Source organism: Indicator indicator, chromosome 2, assembly GCF_027791375.1.
Source record: "Indicator indicator isolate 239-I01 chromosome 2, UM_Iind_1.1, whole genome shotgun sequence".
Taxonomy (NCBI): domain Eukaryota; kingdom Metazoa; phylum Chordata; class Aves; order Piciformes; family Indicatoridae; genus Indicator; species Indicator indicator.
Window position 1 is genome coordinate 49,232,262 of NC_072011.1, and position 27,775 is coordinate 49,260,036.

At 40.5% G+C, this 27,775-nt stretch overlaps 1 protein-coding gene across 1 annotated transcript in view; it reads right to left on the minus strand.

Moving 5' to 3' along the window:
- Window positions 1-27,775, minus strand: part of MTA3 (metastasis associated 1 family member 3) — a 191,717-nt gene that overhangs the window by 74,008 nt on the left and 89,934 nt on the right. Inside the window, 3 exon segments of the mRNA XM_054394131.1 lie at window positions 4,335-4,409; window positions 9,259-9,447; window positions 16,464-16,563. Coding sequence (XP_054250106.1) covers window positions 4,335-4,409; window positions 9,259-9,447; window positions 16,464-16,563 — 364 coding nt within the window.

Consider the following 27,775-nt stretch of genomic DNA (forward strand, 5'->3'; position numbering starts at 1 on the left):
GGGACCAGATGGGATCCATCCAAGGGTACTGAGAGAGCTGGCAGATGAGATGGCCAAGTCTCTCTCCATCATTTTCCACCAGTCCTGGCTCACCAGAGAGGTCCCAGATGACTGGAAGCTGGCCAATGTGATGCCCATCCACAAGAAGGGCCAGATGGAGGTATCTGGAAACTACAGGCCTGTCAGCCTAACCTCAGTGCCAGGCAAGATTATGGAGCAGGTCATCTTGGGAGCAATCACAGCTCACCTAAAGGATGGCCAAGGGATCAGGCACAGCCAACATGAATTTAGGAAGGGCAGGTCCTGCCTGACCAACCTGATCTCCTATGATCAGGTGACCTACCTGGTGGATGTGGGGAAGCCTATGGATGTAGTCTATCTGGACTTCAGCAAGGCCTTTGACACCATCCCCCACAGCAAACTCCTGGCCAAGCTGTCAGCCTGTAGCTTGGACAGGAGCACTCTGCACTGGGTTAGGAACTGGCTGGGAGGCCGAGCCCAGAGAGTGGTGGTGAATGGTGCCACATGCAGCTGGCAGCCTGTCACTAGTGGTGTCCCCCAGGGATCAGTGCTGGGCCCCATCCTGTTCAATATCTTTATTGATGATCTGGATGAGGGGATTGAGTCCACCATTAGTAAGTTTGCAGAGGACACCAAGTTGGGAGCAGGTGTTCATCTGTTAGAGGGTAGGAGGGCTCTCCAGAGGGACCTTGACTGGACAGATGGGAGGAGTCCAACACGATGGCATTCAACAAGTCCAAGTGCTGAGTGCTGCACTTTGGCTACAACAACCCCATGCAGAGCTACAGGCTGGGGTCAGAGTGGCTGGAGAGCAGTCAGGCAGAAAGGGACCTGGGGGTACTGGTTGACAGCTGGCCAAACATGAGCTAGCAGTGTGCCCAGGTGGCCAAGAAGGCCAATGGCATCCTGGCCTGCATCAGAAATAGTGTGGCCAGCAGGAGGAGGGAAGTCATTCTGCCCCTGTACTCAGCTCTGGTTAGGCCACAACTTGAGTACTGTGTCCAGTTTTGGATTCCTCAATTTAAGAAGGATATTGAGACACTTGAATGTGTCCAGAGAAGGGCAACAAGGCTGGTGAGAAGTCTCGAGCACAAGCGCTATGGGGAGAGGCTGAGGGAGCTGGGGTTGTTTAGCCTGGAGAAAAGGAGGCTCAGGGGAGACCTCATTGCTCTCTACAACTACCTGAAAGGAGGTTGTAGCCAGGTGGGGTTTGGTCTCTTCTCTCAGGCAACCAGCAGCAGAACAAGAGGACACAGTCTCAAGCTGCGCCAGGGGAAGTTTGGGCTCGAGGTGAGGAGAAAATGCTTCACAGAAAGAGTGATTTGCCATTGAAATGTGCTGCCCAGGGAGGTGGTGGAGTCACCGCCCCGGAGGTGTTCAAAAAAGGACTGGACATAGCACTTGAAGCCATGGTTTAGTTAGTCATGAGGTGCTGGGTGATAGGTTGGACTTGATCTCTGAAGTCTTTTCGAACCTTGTTGATTCTATGATTCTATGATCATCAAAAGACTGCTGTGAGAATCTCTTGACTGAGCCATGAGGCAAATTACACGGTGAATCAGTTTCAATAGTGGAACAGCCCAAGTAAGTCTCCTTATGCAAACTCTTGCTCTTTTCTGTTTCATAAAGTTGCCTCTGTGCTGTCTATCACCTTAACTCTCATTTGTAAACATTGACTCTTTGAGAAGAAATCTATGATAGGTTCCTAAGCATCTATATTATACACAACAGTACGAAATTTGCTCTCAAACTAAGAACATGAGCACATGAGACTGCAGGTCAGCAGGTAATATACGTTCCACAAAGGTTTGTAATAAACAGGTCCCATTCTACAAAAATAATGTGTAAATCTCTGTTCACACCCAGCAAGATCATCAGAGCAAAAGAGAAAAATGCAATAAAGAGAAACAAATTAGGAAAGCAGCCTTGAAGCACTGACAAAATGTTAAACCATTTGTAGGAAAATGGATCAAGCTCTGACTGCAGTGTCAGTAAAAAGTGACTATACACATCAATTAAATTTTAGCATACTTTTAGCAATGGCGGTTGTAAGGAGTGCAATTTTGGCAATTGCTTTCCTCCTTTGATTACTAAAGTGAATGATACATTGCTTTCTCAAAATAATCACACAATGTCATTTCAGTATTAACCATAGTTTTATGCATTAAATCTACAGTTAATAGTGCTCTTAAAAGGCGATAGTGAATGTCACAACTTGAATTCAACTTTTAAGTATTTAGTGAGAAGAAAAGGATGTAGAAACAAAACTATCAACAGTTACAATTTCTGAGATGTAATCTCTGCTTGTTGAAATTTAGAGGCTCAAAATTGGTAAACTGTGAAGACTTGAAGCTGAAATTGAAAACATTAGGCAAGAAATAAACCACCAATTTGTAACAATAAAGGTAATATATCACTGGAGCAATGTAATAAAAACAGCTGATGCTTTTCCAGAAAAAAAAATAATTAAAACATTTACATTTGCTCTTAAAGAGTTAAATATTCCAAACAAGTCTTACAGACTGCATTGTAGGGGAGGGTCAAGCTACACTAACCCAGGTTTTCAGCTGGGCTCTATGATTTTTAATCAACTACCCTTAAAATGGAATGCTACTTCCTTTTAAGAACTTTTGTTATGAATATAAGCTGACAAATATCCCATGAAGTGATAATTTCACCATGTTAGTACTGTTTTCACAGTGGAAATAAATGATAGGGAGGTGTAATATACTGTGGTAATACAGTAATTTACTTATCCATATATATCTTCTTCCAAGTAAATCACAGGCATTTATAAGAGTTCTCAAGTTGAAGAAAACCATAATGCATATGTGTTTCTTCTGTGTAAGGGTAAAAAACCTAATCCTGCAACACAATCTACAAACTCAACACACTGTCACACACCTTGATCATTAGAGCAACAACCACAATGAAGCCCTAATGAACTTGAGAAATGCAGTCTTGGTCTTTGTCCAAGCACTCCAGAGAAAGTATTTCAGAAAAACTTCATAGGAAATAACATCATTCTCTGGGCAACCAAACTGTTGACAAAAGTCAACCTGCACTTCCACTTAGTCCATGGTTTTCAGCATCAATGAAAGTTTTATCTGTTTCTTCAAGATTATTCATAACCCAATCCTTAAGAGCTGACAAACAGCACAGCAAATCTCTGCTGACAATAAATTTCTAGGATAAAGATTAACAGTGCAAATAAAGGGTTAAAAGTTAAATGTATGGCAACAAACAGAAAATCATGACTAAACACAGAGCATACTGTTTTCTATCACACAGCATATTATTTTCTACTCTTATTAGAATAGAAAATTTCTATTCTTATAAGAAAACTATTCTAACAAGAAAATATTCTTATTAGAATAGAAAATGGTAAAAGACTCTTCCCTTACTTGCTGCACTTTCCACACCCTAACACAATAATGCAGAAATACTTTCAAATAAAGCAGAAGCACCTGAAGCCCCAGCTCCTTTAACACACTGTAATGAAATCTGGAATAATTCCAAAGATTCATCTAATAATACAGCTGTAATCATTATAGCATTAAATTTATTTTCAACACGCTGTATCTACTATCATTACCAATTCCACAGCAAGTGAAGGAGCTACAAACTTAAATATAAAATCATAAATTAAAATTAAGTATTTAAAAATATTTTATATACCTAAACCAAGGAGTAAATACAGCGTGCAATACAGAGAAGGCACAAACACTGACATTTTACCTAAATTTGCTTAAAATATTCCAGTGTCAGTATCCAGTACAATGTTATCACGATTCTGCTTCAGAGCAATCCAAAAAAACGGACACGATCAGATGGCTGAACACATCCACTGGGTGCAGAATGTCCTTGATTTTGTTTTTAAATCTTGCTGATGCCAAAGCGTTTTTTTGCCATGGAATAGCAACAAAAGATTCACAACACTAGCAGCCACTTTAACACAATGTATTTCTCCTTTTCCTTCAGTGTCATGTGCAGCTGCACAGCCTAAAGCATTTGCTCTGCATTCCATTTCCTTCTCATCCCATGCTGAACTAAAAACTAGGAACCACATTGCTGCAGACCAGCATACAATACAAATGGCTTTAAAACCTCTTTGAGCTACATGATATACAGTAGCCATCAGAGGACTTGACAATGCACCCTGTGAACAGCACAAACCCACTGGTCTAAAATATTAAAATAAGTCTCCCACCATACTTCTTCCTAAGAACCATAACAGACTTTTATGGTTAAAGAAGTTCAGATTTTTTAAGAATGTGGCACACTGATTCATGATGGAACAGTCACTAAATTACCTGCTGCACGTATCTGTCAGTGGTCTTCCACATGTAATAATACTCAATGATGCTAGTCAGCGACTTCCAAGGGAGCTGAAAAATATTTGTTACAAATGAAAGCAGTTCCAAGAAATTGCAACATCCATGCTTTAATAAACATGGTCAATTCAAGTATAGTTGATACGCAAATACTAAAATGTGAATGTACTAAATACCTACGTTAAAATCAATATGCAACTGATAATATAATTACCATTAATAATACACGGTGTTTCCTGTGTATTATTGCATCCTGTTAACAAGGATGCAGAATAACAACAACATATTCAAATACGAATGTAATTTATTCTGTTTAAGCCATATGGTTAAATAAAATGATCAAAACAGTCCAGATTTCCATCAGGGAACACAGCAGGTAATATCTCTATTATAAAGTGTATCAGATGGAGAACATCAGGACTAAAATAAATCCTCTTGACTGTGTTCAAACAATAGTTACTGTACTTTGTTCACAGGTTTTCAAGTCCTATAACCCCTAGATTGTGCACTAGTTTTGCAAACCCTCCAAATATTCTCGACCATTAAACAAGAAAGAAAAGGATGATAGGAAGAATTGCTACCTTGAGCAATCAGTGTGATACTGACAGTATCTCACAAAAATCTGTGCCAACTGAGGGCAATTGTTGATGATGATGAGTATTTTGGATGCACATGTTCACTGGTAAAATAAAAATGTATCAGTAAACACTTGGTGGAGAAAATTAATCATGCATCTATTTGACTCCATAAATTCTTTCTATAATTTAAATTAATACTTCTCTAACCAAATTAATGCAATTTTTTTCTTCATAACCTGGAAATATGCTACTATTTTGTGCATGGTATTTTCTAGAGGCATGCATTAACATTAATAGTCTCTGCTTCACTAAAATTAGGATGATTTTTAGAAGTCCCAGGATCTTTGCAATCTTACTCCACTTTGGGTCTTTTTGCATGTCTTAAGCCATGTTCCTGAACCTTTAATTAAGTTCCTAAATGAACAGAGGAACACTGTGTCAAGCTACCTCTCCCTGGAGGCAGGAGCTCACAGCTCATGATAGATTTCAGACAAAAGGAACAGAGTCTGGTTCCCACATTTCTGCCTTTCAGGAGCTGGGATTCAAGTCGAGACTCAGCTGTGAATTCTCTCAGGCAGTGTACCACGGTGTGTAAATCCCTGTCATTTGCAGTTCATGAAAAAGTAGCAATGTAACAAATGCGTGAACTGGCATTTCAATAAATAGCAACACAATTTAGTTTACTAAAATCCTTTTGCTTTCTCAGTTAAATTATGCCTTAAAAGAAATCTGCTCAAGAAAAGGCCAATGACGAGAACATATCTGGTTCAAGGTTACAGATGAGCTGCTTCTCAGTCTCTAGATCCATATTCTTCCTTGCAACGAGGTGAAACAGTCACCCATTCTATCTGCCCTAATTGAGGTGCTTAGACTGGATAACCATAATCCTTTCACACCGATTCACAACTTAGAAAACCTGTTTGACAGACTATGATTATCCCGTGTTCTGTTTACCTGCACAGCTAAATGACAAAACACTGTAGAGACACATCAATTTTCCAGAGGTTGCTCTGAACTGCCCAAGAAGCTGTGAACAGCCACAGAATAATTACCAAATTACCAAATTCTTATGACCAAATTCTATTGAATAGGAATTGAAAGAAGTAAAAATTACTATCTGCATGATGTTTTTGTAGGAGAAAATTAGCAAAGAGATGTCAGCAGTACGGAAACGGAGAGAGAATTTTCAGTTTTTTTCGTTTCTTCAGGGCAAAGATGGACCACTCAGATCAGCAGGAACTGAACTGCCTGTAACTTCAAGGCATTCTTCCACAATTTTCTGAAGCTGGACAACAGTTGTTGCCATTTTCCACAAATGGTTCAAGTTTGATTCCCAAGGCCCTTCCTATCATATTTGAGATCTAACAGTTAGAAATTTGTGAAGACTGTTGATAATTAAAAACTAAGAATTAACAAGCATGACAGCTGAGTCTTAATATTAGGAAAACAGTTATATTTGGAGAACATAAAATATTCAGTCTTCCACTCTAGTATCCTGGGATATGAAGTAATTCAATTCAGTTAACTTTAGGTTGATTAGGATTCACATAGAGTCTTAAAGACAGCAGAACCTCAACAAGTGAGCTCCTGTAACAACTGATGAGTCAACAGCTGATGAAAAACTATTCAAAGGTTAGACTGGTAATGTGATAAAAAATGAGCTTTTCCTCTCTATTAAATTCCTTTACACATTTTATAATAATTGTCTTGCTTACTATTATTTAATGTTTATAGCTTAATGGTTGACCTGCACATTGAACAGTTCTTACGAATTGCTGGAAAAGGAAATGAACCTGCCCTTTAGAGAACTATCATTTAAGGGCTGCAACAGTAGCTACTATGCCTTGCAAATCGGGGCAAATTTCAGAAAAGGCAACACCTCTGGCATTCCATGACTCAGTTACCACATAACCCTTCTACTTCAGAAAACTGCTACCAACCACTTTCTACCACGCAACGTGACAATCTTGCCTGAGCTATGGCCCTATTGGATGCCTGCTTAGGTTTGAGTTTAATCTCAGGCACCATAGGACTTTGTTTTATCGTTAGACCCTATGTGGACACTTGAACAAGTTTGCATGAACAATACCAGTGCACTAGCTCTTTGCCCATGTTCTTACAACACAGGTAAGTGTGCTTTTCAGTGACCTGCTATTGAAGAGAGGGATGATAAAGATAAATGCATTCTGGTGGAAAATCACTAAGTGCCTCATATTTATACCTATGTCACCTTGCAGAAACTTTTCATGTGTCTGTGATCTAAATCTTAAAGGGCTATTTTAGATGTTTACTTAAAACCAAATGTTTGCTCTCAAATCTGCTTTTAGAAGGCTACATAGCAAGTGAGAACACATAAAGTTTACTCCAGAGAAAACAAAATGTCCAAAGATTACACAGTGATTCACATAATGTAAAGAATTCAAGTTATATAGAATTAGATCAAGACTGAAGTTACCAATAAATTGACATGTAAAATAGTGCTTCTAGTGATGTTTTAAAAATGACATGCCACTTTCCTAAAAGTAAAAAAAAAACAAGTGAATAAGGAGAGACCTCTTTGTTCTAACTAAATGAGACTAATTGATTAGTGTCCCACATCCATTTCTGCTGCACTTGGTTATATCATGCACGTGTCCTCAGTACGCCACACAAACCCATCTCTAGATTTGTGGATCTCTCATTTTGGAAGGACTGTGAGGGCAGATGTCAGAAGTCTACCTGAGAATGTTTTGAACATTATAAACAGCTGCGTGCAGACTCTTTGAAATACCCAGCATCTGAACACATAAATCATTCCTGCAACACATAACTCCACTGTATCACTTCACCATATGCATATCAACAGTATTTATGCTACGTAACACAGAAATTATACAGAAAAAAAATAACATAAATAACACATATAAGGACTAGGTATACTTGGCCAAAAATTGTGTTAAGACTTGTTAACAGCCAATAAAAGTTGTATTATATGCACTATGCATTTTGAAAAGACAATTACTATGTATTAGGAAATATTTAGATAGAAAACATAACTACTGAATTCTTGCAGTTACAGCTGAGAACCATTTATCTGTATGAGAAAGAATAAGGAATTGTAGTTTACATTAAGATTTCTGCTCTAAAACTCTATAAATAAACATTCTTTTCCAATGATATTTTCTTGAACTTAACACAGCTATTTTATATGTGATGCAATTTTCAATGTTATGTGATGAATGCAGTGAACATTTTCTCCCTGCAGAATCTCAAATTTAAGTACACAGCTATAATACACCCGTTAAAATGCTAGTTCTTCAGAAAAACAATAGCCTTCCCTTCCCACCTTCATTCAGTTATGTGCTTCATATCATAACTGTGAAAGTGAAGGAAAGACAGCTTAGCTCAGCACTAAGCCTTCCCCCATTGTCCCACACTCTACGTTGGAAGGACTTCCACATTTACTATACAGTACCGCTTTAGTCTCACAAAGTTTATTAGTAACTTCTGCAAGGATAAAAAAATATCTGAGCTCTCAGTCAAGCAGACTGAGAATGTTGTCGAAATGTTTCAATCAACCTCAGTCTTAAATAATGAAATTTCTTTGGCTTAAATCCCAACCTTTTCATGAAGGCCACCATGAATTTATTGCAACAGGGGAAATCTGTTTTCTTGAAAGAAACAAGTTTTGCAAGAAATGTACAAAGAAATTTGGAGACAAATTACTAGTAATTCCAGCAATCAGTGTTAGAATCAATTTCATGCCATTACTCTGCATAAAAACTCAGCAAATTAAAGGTTTAATGCCTTATAGTCTGATACTGAGTACCAAAAAAATGTAATTAGAACATATTGGAAAACATTTCCTTTTTCAGAAGTGCCAAAATATCTAATATGTCATTCTGTGCACTGTAAAACCTATCTGAATATAAATTTCTCTCTGCTAAATATAGGAAGAAACCTCAGCTTTCCAAAAGCACTCAGGCGAGTCAGCCATGTAACTGCTAATAAATTTCTCTGGAAATTGTGGAAAAACTCTAAGAAAAGGTGCTGGAACTTTTTCAAATGCTTTAAAAACCTTGTAAAAATCCCTGCCAAAATACATCAGCATGAGACATCCTACCTGGTATTAAACCATCTAACAGATTATCTTCTGTAATCATCTTTGGAAAGAATGACAGTGAACAAGACAGCATATTGACTTTCAGTCAGGCACAATGTATACGTATGTTAATTACATCGATCAGCTACACAGATTTTGCCTTTGGCTAATCTCCCAAACCACCAGAAAGCAGTTATGCTTGCCCATGTGAAAACACAGTAAAGTGTACTACATTTGTACTTACAAAGTCTTGTCGAATGTCATTGAAGTCCTTGCCATACTTCTCCAGTGCCTCTTCAAATAAACTAGCTTCTGATGCTGACCACTCTTCCATTTCATCTCTACACAAGACAGGCCCTCCAAGTGGCACTAGAACACTGATAGCACTGCTCAAATCATAGTTGTGTTTATGCAGGGTATCCATTGCATGAAACTAGCAAGTAGAAAGAGATAATTTAAGAAAAGGTATTTAAATATATAGTAGTCCATTTCAGTTAATGCAAATTCAATGTATTCTTTTCTATAAGCCACAAAAGAAGCCTCAACTAATGCTACATTTAGATTCTATCTTGATTTCACAGGTTTTCTGCTATGGAACATAAGGAAAGTAATTTGTTTATTACTTGATTTGAGAAAGGAAATGCCTTAATAAAATGTTTATTAAAAATTACATTAGTTTATTAGTTCCTGCAAATTGCAAACAAACACTTCTAGAGAGTATTTACTTGGTAGAAATTGGTTTCATGTAACCCAATAGAGACAGTGGCACATATTGACTGAGGGGCATTTTCCATTACCAGAAATTCTAAATAGTAGCCAAACAGCTGTACAGACATTTATTTGCTCTATATTCTCATTGTTGGGGTAGGAAGCCATTTATTGTTTTCATTATCATCATACTGAAAAACAAGCAAGGTTTTTGTCCCTTGCTAAACTCTATTGTTAGAGGTGGGTGCATAAGGGTTTTTTTTGGTTAATTCAGTTCCTGTTACATAAGAGAAAACTATCAAGTTATAGCATTCCTCACTTTACATGTAACACTGAACACTCACATTGTTAAATAATGATATGAGTAATAAGTAATGATAATAAGTATAAACAGTAACTACACCTCAAATCTACCCCAGGAAAATAAGCAACATCCAAGAGGCCTTTCTGATTCAGTGTCCCAAAAGACCCCATCAGGACAATCTTAAATTGTGCTGAAGGAGGTATTAGACTTATAAAAGTGCAATAATGTGTGACTCTTCATCAGCTTCCTGTCTCTTGGTCCCACCATAGCAATGAGCTGTAACCATAGCATGTGATCTCTCAGGAAACTTTAAAGTCATTTTACAACAGGGGGCATCCAAAATCTTTCAACGAAGAAACACTAGCAGAATGGTTCAGTATAGCACTTACAAAACCATTACAGTTGAGCTCTGATATACAAACGTACTGCAAATAATTAGCTTATCTTTTGACATCTACAAGTGGCTGAAGTCTTTCTCCAGCTACCAAAATACCTCTTTGAAAGCTATCAAGCACAAGACTGTTTTATCACCACAAAGTAATGTCACTACTACCCTACAAAACATCATTTTACTTATGGTTCACATCAAATTCACCAGTCTTGAGGAAAAAAAAGCATTGCTAAAATGAAGTATTCTGTTATGGTAATACACAACATGATGTCTTTCAGATTAGAGAATGTAAAATGAAACCACTGTTTTATTGGCTTACCATTCATACAACAAGTAAACCAAGCCTAAAGATTGAACCCTTACATTGTAAATATTACCAAGGTTTAAATCTTTGTTTAAATTGCAGCCTTTGTGGAAAAGCAGCACACATCAGGCATTTTCCAAGCAGCTGCTAAATTCAGATATATTCACTAACACCAACTTTCTTTAAAAAAGACAACAGAAGTGAATAAATCAGGATCTTGCTCTTGCCTTGTGTTAATTTTTTCCATAACAGCTTTTTCTGACATCAGTAAACAAAAGATTCATAAGGAACTCTGTGGACAAGTGTTGTGGTCGAGGGGAGGAGTATTTGTTAATTACCCTCACAACAATAAGTAATAAATGCTATGGCAAAAGGGTATTAATAAAAATAGTAACCTTTTATTAATGAAATATGCCAAAACTCATTGAAAGGATCATTGTACGGTTGGAAGATATATTTACAATAGGAATTATGCAGTCTTAGGGCAAATACAAACTATCCTATGCAAATTAGGAGGCAACAACTTGGAAAGAGAAGGTCCCCAAGAACAGGTAGCGCTCAGTTACAGTGGGGAGGAGGCTCGATAAGAACCGTTAAACCCAAAGGGCAGTGAATTAGTTACTCACAGCTAGTTCCACCCACATGAGGGATGATGTTGCTGCTGCATTAGCTTTGGGGAGCTTTCGTAGGCGTGGCACGGCAGATTGCAGCAAGAAAGGTTTACCGTGTGGTCCCAGGCTGGTCTGGCTTCAGCAGACAGTGGGCAGTTAACAGCGCTCTTGGCGACGGGTGCTTGCATGGTTCCTGGGTAAACTGAGGCATGGCACGATTCTGGTGGCAAGGTGAAGCAGGCTAGGTGACTTCAGCTTCTAGGCTTGTGGCTTCTCCAGCTTCCATGTGTATGGCTCGTGCTTTATCCCAGGCTCTGGACCAGACACTTGAGGCAGGGCAGGGCAACTCGAGGCAGCTTCTACTGCCATAAGAATGTCTTAGCCATAAGAACTGAGCTGTTTTATGGCAGATCACTGACAAGTTCCTACAGTAACAACTGCTAGCCTTTTATAGATTTGTCAGCCCTCATCTACAAATTCTCACAGCACAGTGAGTGAACTGTGCTAACAAAAGCAAGAGTAGCCTAAAGGTATCACTAGAGCCCCAAGACAAAACGTCCTGGAATCTCTGCTTTAAGCAAGGATCAGAGGACTACAAGAAACAAGTAGTAGGTACTTCATATCTAAGGAGCAGGAAGCTGTGAAGAACCTTGCTTTGCTTTTTCTAAAAAGGAGCTTGAAGGACTGAGGAAGAATGACTTTTCACTAAGAGTTCTTATGCAGAGCATATTGTTCAGCACAGACAAGGAGTCCCACCAAAGTGAAGTTATCAGCCACACAGACAGAGGGAACTCAAGCAGGTAAGGGAAGAAACTACCCACTAAAATCCAAAGAAGGGCTGCAATGAGCTGCGAGAAAGTGAATAATGCTGCAAACAACCTGTAACACAGTTCCCAAAACAACTGCAACTTCAGCAGTCAGTAAAATCACCTAGACTGAACTACCTCCAAGAAAGCACTCAAATAGGAAGCAGAGTATGGATGCTATAACTCAATAATATTTTAGGGATGTTTATTGTAGAAGCCACCTATACAGAAATCTAATTAAAAAAAAATCACGAAAAAGACATCACTCAAAATGCAAAGAAAAACCTGTTCATACTGTTTCATTTTGAAGAAGCATTCAAAACCGCAGTGCAGCTGCAGGCTCTCCCAAAGAAACCCACCACAATGTGTTAATTTGAGTTTAAATTAACAAGGTGGGAATTATAAAAATATAGTTATTTTTATTTTCCCAAAACCCCACCCCAAAACTATGTACAAAACTGATAAAACATTATTTACAGGTTCTATTTGGTCGCGAATTCTTCCAGGATGCTTACAGCAATTTTAGTACAATTTGGAAAATTCAGAAAATGGAAAAGGCTAAGCCACAAATAGCTTCACCCCACTTATAAACCAAAGGCCAGTCAGGAAACTGCTAGGGAAGTATGGGATGCTGATTTTTACTCAAGAGATTGGAGTAGGAATTTGAAGACGGTCCCTAGCTCTCTCTCTTTTCCTGACAGGCTCCAGAAACTGCTAGTTTTGTAATACAATTCTGTGGGTGACGTGGCTCAAATCCAAGATGGGGGGGACCCACCAGAAATCAACTGTCCTTAGACATGGCTGCCACAAGGGAAACTCGTGCAGTGCAAGGAAAAGCTACAGGATCGGTCCCAGGCAGGATTGGTCCTAGACAGGCAGGATCATGGCAGGCAGATGGGTCCGGGAAGAAGCCATCCGAGTGCCGGTTCCTCCAAAGTAGTCACAAATCCGGGGCAATGCGAGTAGAGTCCAAAAATGAGCGCCCAAAATGGCAGAGTTGAAAATGAGTGGATTCCCAGAAGCTGGTGAAAGTGGCAGAAAATGAGAGCACCACCTGTTCTCTGCTCACCCTGTTTAAGATATTCCTAGACAACTGTCCAGGCCAAAACGTGAAGTACCCCCCTTATCACATTTCCAATGGGTAGTTATTACTGTCCTCAGGGCAGGGGAACACCATTTCGCACCTTTGTCTCCCCTATTCAAACCTTTGCTGATAGATAATGGGGGAAAGAGGGGTGTGTGTGTTTTGGAACACCCTGCAACACACAAAGAGAAAGCAATTCCAGTAACCTGCTTTGCTTTAACAGCTCTTGTCACCAGTGTATGCACTACACAATATTTAAGAATGTTAAACCAGAACTCTTTCAGATTTTTCTCTTTTCTGAGATCAATTTTCATTATAAAATAAAACACTGCCTCTGAGAAGGCTAGAAATGCAAGTTTCAGGTGGTGGGTTGTCTCACAAGTCTTTATCACTGTGAAGAAAGAGTATTTTCTATCTTCTAAGAAGGTAAGCACGTCTTTCATAAGCATTGGTAGTTTCCTGCCTTCTTTCATTACCTTTCCCACGTTTTCAAAATAAGGAAATTTGTAAGTAGTCTCTCACTTGCTATTAAGCTTCTAGACCTCCCTAATGTGTATATCCATCCTGAATGTAATGATGTTTACAACCTCTGCATTTATCTTTTGGGGTATCAGTCTGTTTAGTCATCTCTAATTGAAGCAACTAACTAGGAATACAGGAATGGCACAAATGTACACAAATCCCATTAACTGGACTGTAGGTGCAAGGGCTGTGTACCTTGCATTAAGAATACAGAGTAATTTTCTCAGTGCACCTACATCTCTTCCAAAGCATTAATGAGATACACAAGTTCTGCAAACATCTGTACTAACTTTGACTATTGCTCAAAATGCTCCAATGGGAATGTCTGAAAGACTTAACTACTGCAATGACAAACATGTCTTTTCTTAATTTAGAAAAGAAGTATCTTGCCAAGGACCCAGAGAAAAGGGTTTTTAAAAGCTGAGAGGACAGGAAAATGAGAACAGACAGACACAATAATTAAATCCAGGGTGGTTCCTTTGGTGCCTCATTAGAAGATATGCCTTTCATTAAGTGTAATGGAACTTAATGGATTGTTTTAATGGGAAAAAATTTATACAGCACACAAACACTAAGTGTATCCCTTTATTAGCAGCACTGCTGTCATGGTAGGGCCAAACAGGCCCAGCACAAAACCCAGACAGACCCTGATGTGTCTAGACATGGTCCCCCTCTCCCCACCTCCTTCCTGCAGAAAGTCATGGTAATGCCGGAAAAGGAACAAAGACCATGCGTGTCTGGTAAACAACTTCCCTTCTGGGGTATGAGCAGGTGTACTGGCCACTGCTCCTCCCTGAACAGGCCTATGTTTCTGCCTTTTATGGCCACAGCCTGGCAGAACCCCTTTTATTGGGTAACTATGTACCAACTTCAGTCGCCCTACTGGCCCAATCAAATCTCAGGCAAGATATATATACAGGCCGATTTCTAGTCACCTTTGCCTTAAGCCTTGCTCAAACCTTGCTCAAGCCTTCCTTGAATTGTCTTCTTGGACCCAACTTACTTGAAGTTGCCTCTAGTTGCCCTGCCCTGCCTCGAGTGCCCAGTCCAGAGCCTGGAATAAAAGTCACGAGCCTGTGCTGCAAGCCAAAGAAGCCACGAACTTAGGAGCCAGAGCCAAGCCTGCCTCCCCTTACAACCAGAATATTTACGTGCCTCAGTTTACCCATGACAAAGCAAGTGCCCATAACAAGGAGCATCGTAACCACCTGCCGTCCGCTGAAGCCATACCAGCCCTGGGACTACATGGCACCTTCTTGCCAGCACCCTGCCATGCCAGCACCATACAAGAGCACCCCAAAAGCCTCAACAGCTAATACACAGCAGCAGCACTCCCCACTTGGGTGAAATCAGATATGAGTAATTAATTCATTGCCTCTTTGGCTTAACAGTTCTTTTTGAGTTTCCTCCCGCTGTGGTTGAGCACCTTTTTGCTCCCAGGGATTTTCTCATTCTGTGTTATATTCTGTGTTGCATAAAATCATTTAAATTGTTGTATTTGCCTAGATACTGTACATTCCCATTGTAAATATATATTCTAACTGTACATCAAACCTATTTAATATGTTCTGGCATTTTTTTTCATATTAATAAAAAGTTACTAATATTTTTATTAATATCTGCCATATAGTATCATAAATTAAATAATATCTTCCTTAACAACTGCACATGTACTTTCAAACAAGAAGAAATTGCTGTAAGGATGCATGTATCCTATCAATCACTGAATACCATAAGAAGGACGTGCAATGTGTTGGATTTATGAGAAATTCTTAATCCAATGAGACCTTAATAAAATGAAAAGTGTTAAAATGAAGAACTACTTTGATGGGAAAAAAATAAAGCATTTAATGTGAACTGAATTGTGTTGGTAAGGTCACATCAGCAAGAGTGAAACAGAAAATTTATTCTGAGTATTAGTAAAAACATTACATTTTTCCACCTGCCTTTAGCATACTACTGTAGTCTAGGCTAAATCAGATTCCTGTTTAGTAGCATCTCAGTACACTGAAAAATGCAAGAAATTAAAATATATTCATTAGTATAATGAGAAAAATATTTATCTGGAAATAACACAAAATCAATTAACGGTTCAAAAAGACCTTTAAGATTGTTAAGTTCAATTCTAAAGTAGAACTTCCTGTCACATCTCAGCTAATATGAATGTACAGAGATAAAACTTTGGTCTGTAATCACAGTATTTTTAACTTTCTTTAAAAGATGCAGATGTTTACATTATAGTAAATACTTAAACAAAGGAAATATTCTAAGGATATCTTAAGTAAAATGTTCTTTCAAATGCTGCTTACAAAGTTAGATTGCATCTCCTTCAGAAAATCTACTGACACACATTATCTAGTTAAGTACAAAATGTTATCTAAACAGTTTTCAACCACCATTATTACCCCAAACTTTAAATCACACTATTGATCAATTATACTAAATGAATCTCTGTATAATGTGCATTATCCACTCTGCTGTGCAAATCATCACATATAAAGATACTGTATTTAAACAGATTTCAGCTAAAGTCAACTGATTACAATATGATTGCAAGGGTAGTAACAATAAGCAGTAACAATAAGCTAAGAGAAAACACACAGGATTACCTGCCATATACACAAACCTTGCATGTATCTAAGTAAAATGCATGTATCTAAATAATTTGTTGAATTCACAGATACTAAAAAAGCTGTAGGGTTTTTAAGAAACCACCTACCAGTGTGATGTCTCGGGAAGCAGCAGCTGCACTCATGTGTAAACTTGGTTGCCTAACAGAACTACTGCAGTCCAATGCTCGAGCAAATGTGCCAACCGCACTACAACAGAGAAGCAGTAGACAGTAAATACATAGAAAGATGTAACCACTTTTTAATTGTCAGACTATGTCATATCTATAAAAGCATTCTTTAAAAAATAGAAGTCACATACTGTTAAGATTTCAGACCATTTCTGACAGGCTACTCTACAAAATCCCAGGTCTGCTGACTATAGATAGAAACGTTTGTCTCTAAGAGGAAAAAGAATCTTGGGACAAGAACTGGCAGGGCTGGTGGATAGGTCTTTAACCTAGTTTCGAAAGGGGAAGAGGGGAAAAAAAAACCTCACTGAAGACAAACATGGGACAACTGTGAGGTCACGTACCAGCTCCACTGCTATCCCAGGGGCTGCAGGGGATGGTGAATTATGTGATACCCGCAAGGGTAACAGATGTTCCTCTGCTAAATGTCTGAAGTGTCTGTATACCAATGCAAGAAGCATGGGAAATAAGTAAGATGAACTAGAAACCTGAGTGCAGCCACAGAGCTACGGTCTTGTCGCTATTACAGAGACATGGTGGGATGGCTCACATGACTGAAATGTGGAAGTAGCCTCAAGATCAAGTGCCCTGGTGCTCATAGGTAACTTCAACCACTCTGATATTAGCTGAAAAAGATCACACAGCCAAGCATAAACAGTCTAAAAGGTTCCTGCAGTGCATGGATGACAACTTTCTCCTTCAGGAAGTTGAAGAACCACAAGGAGGAGCACAATGCTGGACCTGGTATTAACAAAGAAGGACTGGTTGTAGATGTTAAGGTTGGGGGTAATCTTGGCTGTAGTGACCATGACATGTTAGAGGTTAATTTCAACAGGCAAAGAAGCAGGGTGATAAGTAAAATCCCTGGACTTTAAGAGGGATAACTGCCCTCTTCAAAACTCTACTTAAAAATATCCAGTGGGGCAAGGCTTGAGAAGGAAGGTGGGCCCAAGAGAGATGGTTAATATTAAAACATTACCTCCTGCAAGCTAAAGAAAAAAAAGCACTCCCTTGAAAAAAAAATCAAGTAAGGGAAGAAGAAGACCTGAATGAATAAGCAAGGAGCTCTTAGAAAAACTCAAAAAGGAGGTTTACAAAATGTGGAAAAAAGGTCAGGTCAACTGGGAGTATTATAGAGATATAGCCAGAGAATGTAGAGATGAAACAAGAAAGGTCAAGGCCCTCTTGGAACTGAGTCTTGACAGAGGGGTGAAAGAGAACACGAAAAACTTTTTCAAATATATCAATGTTAAAAGGAAGAGCAGGAAAAAGGTGGGTCCACTACAGGATAATATGGGAAATACAGTAACTTGACAATGCAGAGATGGCAGAGTTGCTGAATGACTTCTTGGCCTCAATCTTTATTCCTAAGGCAGGTCCTCAAGAACCCCAGTCCCTGAAAGCAAGGGAGCAGAACTGGAGGGAAGAAGATGCTCCACTGGCCAGTCAGGACCAGGTTAGAGATCTCTTGTACCAACTGAAGACACACAAATCCATGGGCCCCATGGGTGCATCCATGAGTGCTGAGAGAGCTGGTGGATACTGTTGCTGAACCTCTCTCCATCATCTTTGAACAGTCATGGAATACAGGAGAAGTACTTGATGACTGGAAGAAAGCAAACGTCATTCCAGTCTTCAAAAAAGGCAAGAAGAAGACCCCAGGAAACTACAGACCAGTCATCCTCACCTCCATCCTTGGAAAGATTCTGCGGGTCATCTCTAACCACATGGAATACAAGAAGGTTATCAGGAGTAGCCAAGGGGAGATCCTGCTTGACTAATCTGATAGCCTTCTATGAAACCATGACCAAATGGGTAGATGAGGGAAGAGCAGTGGATGTCATATATCTTGACATCAGTAAGGCTTTTGATACTGTCTCCCATAACATCCTCATAGAAAAGCTCAGGAAATATGGCACAGACGATTAGTCCATGAGGTGGTTTGAAAACTGGTTCAACAACAGAGTTCAGAAGGTTGTCATCAGTGGCACAGAGTCAACTTGAAGGCCTGTGGCCAGTGGTGTTCCCCAGGGATCTGTACTGGGTCTAGTTTTGTTCAGTATCTTTATTAACGACCTGGATGAGGGGATTGAGAGTACCCTCGCTAATGATACAAAACTTTGGGGTGGGGAGGGGGAGGTGGTGGTGGTGGCTGACACCATGTCAGGCTGTGCAGCCATCCAACAAGACCTGGACAGGCTGGAGAGCTGGGTGAAGGCAAACTTCATGAAGTTCAATAAGGACTAGTGCAGGGTCCTGCATCTGGGGAGGAATAACAACAGGTTAGGGGCTGCCCTGCTGGAAAGCAGCTCCATGGACAAAGACCTTGGGAGTCCTGGTGGACAGCAAGTTTTCCATGGGACAACAATGTGCTCTTGTGGCAAAGAGAGCCAATGGTATCCTGGGGTGCATCAAGAAAAGTGTGTCCAGCAGGTTTAGGGAGGTTCTTCTCCCCCTCTGCTCTGCCCCAGTGAGACCACACCTGGGTTACTGTGTCCAGTTTTCGGCTCTCCAGTTCAAGAAAAATAGACAACTGCTGGTGAGAATGCAGCAGAGAGCCATAAGGATGATCAGGGGACTTGAGCATCTCCCCTACGAAGGGAAATTGTGAAACCTGGGGCTGTTTAGTCTTGAGAAAAGAAGACTGAGAAGGGATCTCATCAATGCCTATAAATATCTGAGGGGTGGGTGTCAAGTGGATGGGGCCAATCTCTTTTCAGTGGTGCGCAAAAATAAGACAAGGAACAACAGGTAAAAGCTTGAACATAGAAGATTTCACCTCAACATGAGGAGAAACTTCTTTACAGTGAGGGTGATGGAGCACTGAAACAGGCTGCCCAGTGAGATTGTGGAGTCTCCTTCTCTGGACACATTCAAAACCCGCCTGGATGCACTCTTGTGCAGACTACCCTAGGTGATCCTGCTTTGGCAGGGGGGTTGGATGTGATGATCTCTGGAGGTCCCTTCCAAACTTTAATGTTCTGTGATTCTGTGAAAGACAATTTGATAGAGACAAATCTCTAAACATTGCAGTATGAACTTGTGACTCTCCTCCAAAAGTAACAATCCACATATAAGAACAACAGTATGGAAACAAAACATACTCAGAGAACTCAGAAGTACCAACCTTTAAATGTACAATTTTTTTAATAATTATGAAGTCAAAGATTCTACTCATTTTGGGTTTTATAACTATCACTGTTATTTTTAATATTAAAAAGCTGTTTAACAACTTATAATACAATTTAAAAAGAAGGTTCACCATGTTCCCATGAGCAAATTACTAACACTTTATTCACAGTAATGCATGTCTACTACTCCCATTATGGATTAAAGAAAGAATACTAGCTTAGTCTAAGGTACTTCCAAAATCATATTCTTGTCACAGGTTTTACATAATAATGAAACGAATGGATCTCCCAGCCTACTTAATAAAAGCATTCCAACACAATTCAAATGGATTAGTTTTTCTCCATGCCTTTACCTTGTTTTTTATCTTCTACTGATAAACTCCGTAAGCATTTATTATCCGTAGCTTAACATAAAAATGTAAGGAACGGAGATGGAGAATCAGCATAATAGTGACTGTTCTAAAGAGCAAAATTTTCATGGAGGCAGATCTATGTATCACACAGTGAAGGGAAAGATGTGCAAGAGCATTTGACTGGGTTCACCATATCATGAAGGACATGAGTGAAGATGCAGTGACACATAAGAAAGGTTATTAATTAACAGAAGTTGCTCTAGTAGCCTGAGTTGTATAGAAACTCATGCGTGAGGTGCATTGTGTCATTATGATAATCAGAAAAAACATTGTTTATTATGACCCAATTACTCACCTAACATTTTTAATACAGTCTACACCTCTGGACTAAGAACTAGAGACTTATTCAGCAATGACACCCCACATAAGTTTTCAGTGCAAATTAGGAGGGGCAGGTCCTGCCTGACCAACCTGATCTCCTTCTGTGATCTGGTGACCTGCCTGGTGGATGTGGGGAAGGCTGTGGATGTAGTCTACCTGGACTTCAGCAAAGCCTTTGACACCATCTTCCATAGCAAACTCCTGGCCAAGCTGTCTGCCCATGGACAAGAGCACTCTGCGCTGGGTTAAGAACTGGCTGGAGGGCCGTGCCCAGAGAGTGGTGGTGAATGGTGCCACTTCCAGCTGGCAGCCAGTCGCTAGTGGTGTCCCCCAGGGATCAGTGTTGGGCCTGATCCTATTCAATATCTTTATTGATGATCTGGATGAAGGGATTGAGTGCATCATCAGTAAGTTTGCAGATGACACCAAGCTGCGGGCAGGTATTGATCTGTTAGAGGGTAGGAGGGCTTTGCAGAGGAACCTTGACAGAGTTCATTGGGCAGAGTCCAATGGCATGAGATTTAACACACCTAAGTGCTGGGTTCTACACATTGGCCACAACACCCCCATGCAGCGCTACAGGCTGGGGACAGAGTGGCTGGAGAGCAGTCAGGCGGAAAGGGATCTAGGGTACTGGTTGACAGCTGCCTGAACATGAGCCAGCAGTGTGCCCAAGTAGCCAAGAAGGCCAATGGCATTCTGGCCTGTATCAGGAATAGTGTGGCCAGCAGGAGGAGTGAAGTCATTCTGCCCCTGTACTCAGCAGTGGTACCTGTACTGTGTCCAGTTCTGAGCCCCTCAATTTAAGAAAGATGTTGAGACACTTGAATGTGTCCAGAGAAGGGCAACAAAGCTGGTGAGGGGTCTGGAGCACAAGCCCTGTGAGGAATAGCTGAGGGAGCTATGGTTGTTTAGCCTGGAGAAGAGGAGGCTCAGGGTGGACTTTATTGCCATCTACAACTACCTGAAGGGAGGTTGTAGCTAGGTGGGGGTTTGTCTCTTCTCCCAGGCAACCAGTGACAGAACAAGAGGACATAGTCTCAAGCTGTGCCAGGGGATGTTTAAGCTGGATATTAGGAAGAAATTCTTCACAGAGTGATTGGCCATTGGAATGGGTTGCCAAGGGAGGTGGTAGAGTCTCCATCCCTGGAAGTGTTTAAAATAAGACTGGACGAGGAACTTAGTGCCATGGTTTAGTTGATTAGATGGTGTTGGGTGACAGGTTGGACTTGATGATCTCAAAAGGTCTTTTCCAATTTGGTTAATTCTGTGATTCTGTGATTATACCAATAAGGAGTGTTATCGACAGATCAAAACACTCTAAGTGGCACATTACTGCATATTATAAACTTGACATTCAGCAAAAGCACCACATAACATGAATCAAGAGTTTAACTCACTAAAATGTAATACTGATCATAGAGAATGTGATAATAACATCTGCTATTACAGTTTTATCTTGAATTTCTGTTTAATACTGAATGAATGTTTCAGTACTTGCTGCCAAAAACTTATATAATACAATATTTTAACAGTTAAGATTCAACAGTATTGAATCACACTCTAGATACTAACTGCTTAAATTTCTAAAGGCTATAGAATAAGTTATATTCAAATGCTGGTCCACAACCTTTGCTCCTTCTTTGTAGAGATGGTAAATATGACAAGAACACACATACACGTATGTCTGTATTTCTGGTGTGACAGAGGGATCTCCATTCCTGCATGCGCTGGAAGCTGAGCACCACAATGAAGCCACAGTTTGCTTTCACTTGAAGGGGTGGAAGGAATCACTGGAGTCAACTGCTTCACTTGACTGCCCCAGGAGTGGAAACACAGCCCCACCCTTTGAGCTGGTCATGGACTGTTCCAGACTGTAGTGGAACAGAGTGGATCTACAGAATATCTGCAGTGAGCAGTCTTCTGTGTACTGCAACACAATCTCACTTTGAGTGAGAATGGACAGTGACTGATTTACGATGTACATTGTTCAATGTTGATTGCTGCTGGGCATGATGCAGATGGTATAAAGTGAGGTGTAGAGAATGTCATGGATTGAATTGAACCTGATACTGTTATTCATACCATGCTGCAGTCATGCCAGCTTCAAAAATGAAAGTGCTAACTGGAGAGAAGTATGCTGGGTTTTTTCCCCCTGTATTTTACTGCGCTTCTTCTGCGAATAGGCTAAGCTAAAGTATGTACTGCATTATTAATTAATTATTAGATAAGGTAATTCTGCATCGTGCTTATGATATCTTACGTTACATTAAACTCTTATCTCTTTATCTCAGCTAGACGAAGTGATCCAGAGTTACCTTAGTTAGGCTTTCCTTGTTTTAATTATTTTAAAGACCAAAACCAAGAATACTCTCTTACGGATTTATAACACAGATCACAACTGATAGCCACACAATTATACAACAAAAGAAGATAATCCAGTGCTAGGTCTAAGATTATGGAATAAATCCACAAATTCAGAAAAAAATCAACAATATCAATATCTGAAAAAAACTGACAGTGAGCTCTCACAGGATGAAGTAGCTCATTACCCTTTTCTTCATGCCTGTGTGCCCTACATCCAGGGAAAACATCAGATTAGGCATTGAACATAGAAAAAAAACACTGCTCCAAACAACTCAAGTCTAAGACGCTAAAGGAAATAATTGTTCAAATTTTTGCCGAAGATTAATATTAGTGGTAGTTCATGAAATTATGAAGGAGTGAATACAAGTTAAGGTGATAATCAAGATTGTTCATCAGTAACTAGTTCTGAAATAGGATATTATTTACCAAAGAAAATTTGGAAACACCATGATTGTATCTCTTAGACTGCTATCAATAACAGCACTTTACAAACCGCTGATTAGTATCTGATCACTCCTTAAGAGAGTCTTGTGATACTCAAAATCTTGGAAAGAAGAAAAAAAACACCAACTTCTTCACTGGAGATACAAGTCACTAGCATGGTATTAATTAAAGCTGAAAAACACTCCTCAGATTTTTACTACTGGATAATGCACAATTAGACATGAAGAATATATTCCAAGTTGCTGTTCCAGAACAAAATTTCTTTGCAGTTGTAAGAAACTGTCTGTACAGTGCTATGCTTCATTATTATCACTTCTGATAGTTACAGCACAAAGAAAGATGACATGATAAACATGAAAGTCATCTATCACTATTCTCTCTCCAAAAGACTCTCATCAAATTTAGGGTAGAGTGTGGCATTACATACAATGTCCCCTACACACCACAATTAACCTTTCATTCCATGAGTAACTAAATAGAAATGGAACATAGAATCACAGAATTGTGAGAGTTGGAAGGCACCTCAAGGATCATCTAGTTCCAAGCCCCGTGCCATGGGCAGGGACACCTCACGCTAGATCAGGTTGCGCAGAGCCATATCCAGCCTATCCTTAAAAACCTCCAGGGATCGGGCTTCTATCACCTCACTGAGCAACCTGTTCCACTGTCTCACCACCCTCATGGTGAAGAATTTCTTCCTAACACCCAATCTGAATCTACCCATTTCTAGATTTGTTCCATTACCCCTAGTCCTATCACTACCCAACACCCTAAAATGTCCCTCACCAGCTTTCTTCTAAGCCCCCTTAAGATACTGGAAGGCCACAATAAGGTCTCCTCAGAGCCTTCTCTTCTCCAGACTGAATAGCCCCAACTCTAAGTCTGTCTCCACAGGAGAGGAGCTCCAGCCCTCTGATCATCCTCATGGTGCTTCTCTGGACATGTTCCAGCACATCCATATCCTTCTTGTAACAGGAGTTCCAGAACTCGATGCAGTACTCCAGGTGGGGTCTCACCAGAGTGAAGTAAAGGGAGAGAATCAGCTGCTGGCTACGCTTCTCTTGATGCGGCCCAGGATGTGATTTGCTTTCTGGGCTGTAAGTGCACACTGGTGGCTCATGTTGAGTTTCTCATCCACCAGCACCCCCAAGTTCCTTTCTTCAGGGCTGCTCTCAAGCCAGTCACTGCCCAGCCTATATCGGTACTTGAGATTGCCCCGATCCAGAGGCAGGACCTGGCACTTGGTCTTGAACTTCATGAAGTTGGCTTGGGCCCACCTCTCCAGCCTGTCAAGGTCCCTCTAGATGGCATCCTTTCCCTCCAGCATGTCAGCTGCACCACTCATCTTGGTGTCGTCAGCAAACTTGCTGAGGGTGCACTCAATGCCACTGTCCATGTTGCCAACAAAGATGTTAAACTAGTCCCAGTACTGATCCCTGAGGGACGCCACTTGTCACTAGCCTCCACTTGGACATGGACCCATTGATAGCCACATTTGGGGTGCGACTGTCAAGCCAGTTTTTTATCCACTGAGATGTCCATCCATCAAACCCATGTTTCACCAGTTTGGAGACCAGGATGTTGCGTGGAACAGTGTCAAAGGCCTTGCTCAGGTCCAGGCAAATAATGTCAGTTGCTCATCCCTCATCTATTAATTCTGTGACCTTACTCTGAAGGCCACCAGGATTGTCAGGCATGACGTGCCCTTGGTGAAGCTGTGTTGATTGTACCCAATCACCTCTTAATTATTCTTCTGCCTCAGCATTGCCTCCAGGAGGATCTTACTGGGCACAGAGGTGAGACTGGCCTATAGTTCTCTGGTTTTTTCTTCTTTCCCTTTTTTTGAAAAGGGGGGTTATGTTTCCCCTTTTCCAGTCAGTGGGGACTTCCCTGGACTGCCACAACTTGTGGAATATAATAGGAAATGGTTTAGCAACCTAATCTGTCAGTTCCCTCATCACCCATGGATGTATCCCATTGGGTGCCATGAATTTTCAGGTTCTTCAGATGGCCATGAACCTGATCTTCACATACAATGGGCAGTTCCTTCTTCCAGCCCCTGCCATTATCTTCTGTGAAAATCTTTTTCTCAAAGAAAATGAACTCTGATGCATACAAGCAGTTTAATTCACAGGATATGATTTAAGTGATCGTCTCTGTATACCATCCTTGACAAATTTTAAAAAATACCCACAAGATTATTATGTAATGCACATAATAGGAAATATTTCCTAACATTTGCACCACAATATCATCAAATTATCAAGGGTAAAAGCCTGTAACTATTCTGGAAGTCGTTAGTCGATCTCAAGAGTTGACTAAGTTGCAAGTAGAATGGAAAGAGTGCAAAAAACATACTATCATAACAGGACCTAATGCACCTTGTATTTTGGGAACTGATTTTTCTGAGAGGAGGGTGTTTCAGACACCCTAAGGGTTACAAATTGGCTTTTGGAATAGCAACTGTAGAAATTGATGGAGGAAAATTGGAAGTTGTATATCAGACCTGAGCTTTCAGATGAATCTGCAGTTGTGGGACAATATGAGATAGAAGATATGAAGTTGCTGGTTGCTTCTCAAACTGTGCATCACAGACAATACAGAACCAACCGTGACTCTTTGGTGCCCATTCGAAACTTGATTCGTCAGTTGGAAGGTCAAAAGTTCATCAGCAAAACTCATTCACCTTTCAACAGTCCAATCTGGCACATGCAAAAGCAAAATGGAAAATGGCATCCGACAGTTGACTTCCCTGCCCTGAACAAAGTAACTCCACCCATGAGTGCAGCTGTACCAGACATGATGGAACTCCAATATGAGCTGGAATCCAAGAAGGCCAAATGGTATGCTAACACAGACATTGCTAATGCTTTTTTCTTTATTCCCATAGCAGAGGAATGCAGGCCTCAGTTTGTCTTTACCTGGAGGGGCATCCAGTACATCTTTAGTCATTTGCCCCAGGGGTGGATACACAGTTCAAGCATCTGTCATGCAGTGATCCATGATGCTTTGGAATGGGGCTCCAGAACACATTCAGTTCATCAATGACATCATCGTCTGGGGTGAAACTGCTGAAGAAGTCTTTGAGAAAGGTAACAAAATCATTGACATTCTCTTGCAAGCTGGTTTCGCTATCAAGCGAGACAAGGTGAAAGGACCTGCCAGAGAAATCCAGTTTCTGGGAGTGCGGTGGCAAGATGGTCGCCGTCACATCCCAATGGATGTGATAAACAGAGTCTCCATCATGGCAAATACCATTAACAAGAAGGAAACTCTACATTTCTTAGGTACAGTGGGATTTTGGAGACTGCACGTTCCTGGATACAGTCAGATTGTGAAACCTCTTTATGATGTGATTCGAAAGAGAAACAGTTTCCAGTGAGGTCCTGAGCAACAAGCAGCCTTTGACCAGATAAAGCGAGAAGTAGACCAAGTGATGGGTCTGGGACCTGTTTGAACTGTTCCTGACATTAGGAACATTCTGTACATGGCTGCAAGTGACAATGGTCCAGCCTGGTGCTTATGGCAAAAAGCTCCAGGTGAGACACATGGACATCCACTTGGTTTCTGGAGTCATGGCTACAGAGGCTCAGAGGAAAATTATACTTCAACAGAAAAAGAGATTTTAGATGCTTATGAAGGAGTAAAAGCTGCTTCTGAAGTGATTGGAACTGAGTCACAACTTCTTCTAGCTCCTAGATTGCCAGTTTTGGATTGGATGTTCAAAGGCAAAGGTTCTTCACCACATCATGGAACAGATACTACATGGTCTAAATGGATGGCTCTAGTAACACAGAGAGCTTGAATGGGAAATCTTGAGAGATCTGCTCTGGTGGAAGTGATCACAAATTGGCCAGAAGGGCACTGACTGTACAAAACCTCCAGAGGAGAGAGTAACTCATGCTGAGAAAGCTCCTCCTTACAGTGATCTGTCTGATGATGAAAAGAAATATGCTTTGTTCACAGACAGTTCCTGTTGTTTTGTTTGAAACAAGCAGAGATGGAAGTCTGCAGTGTGGAGTCCAACACACAGAGTTGCAGAGGCAAGAGATGTAGAAGGAGAATCCAGTCAATTTGCAGAGGTAAAAGCTATCCAGCCAGCTCTCGATGAAACTGAATGTGAGAGATGGCCAAATCTTTATCTGTATACTGATTCATGGCTACTAGCCAATGCTCTAGGGGGTTGGCTAAAGAACTGGAAAAAGAATGATTGGCAGAGGAAAGGAAAGCCTATTTGGGCTGCCGATCTGTGGCAAGAAATTGCTACTCTCATTGAAAGAATTCTAGTGAAAGTGAGACACACTGATGTTCACATACCTAAGAGCAAAGCTATTGAGGAATACCACCACAACCATCAGGCAAATCTGGCTGCAAAAGTGTCTCAAGAGGACATGATTTCTGATCTTGATCTTGACTGGAAACACCAAGGTGAACTATTTCTAGCTCGGTAGACCCACGATTCATCAGGACATCAAGGCAGAAATGCAATGGGCTCGTGAAACATCCATTGACATTTCCAAGGATGCTATCACACAAGTCATCCATGACTGTGACA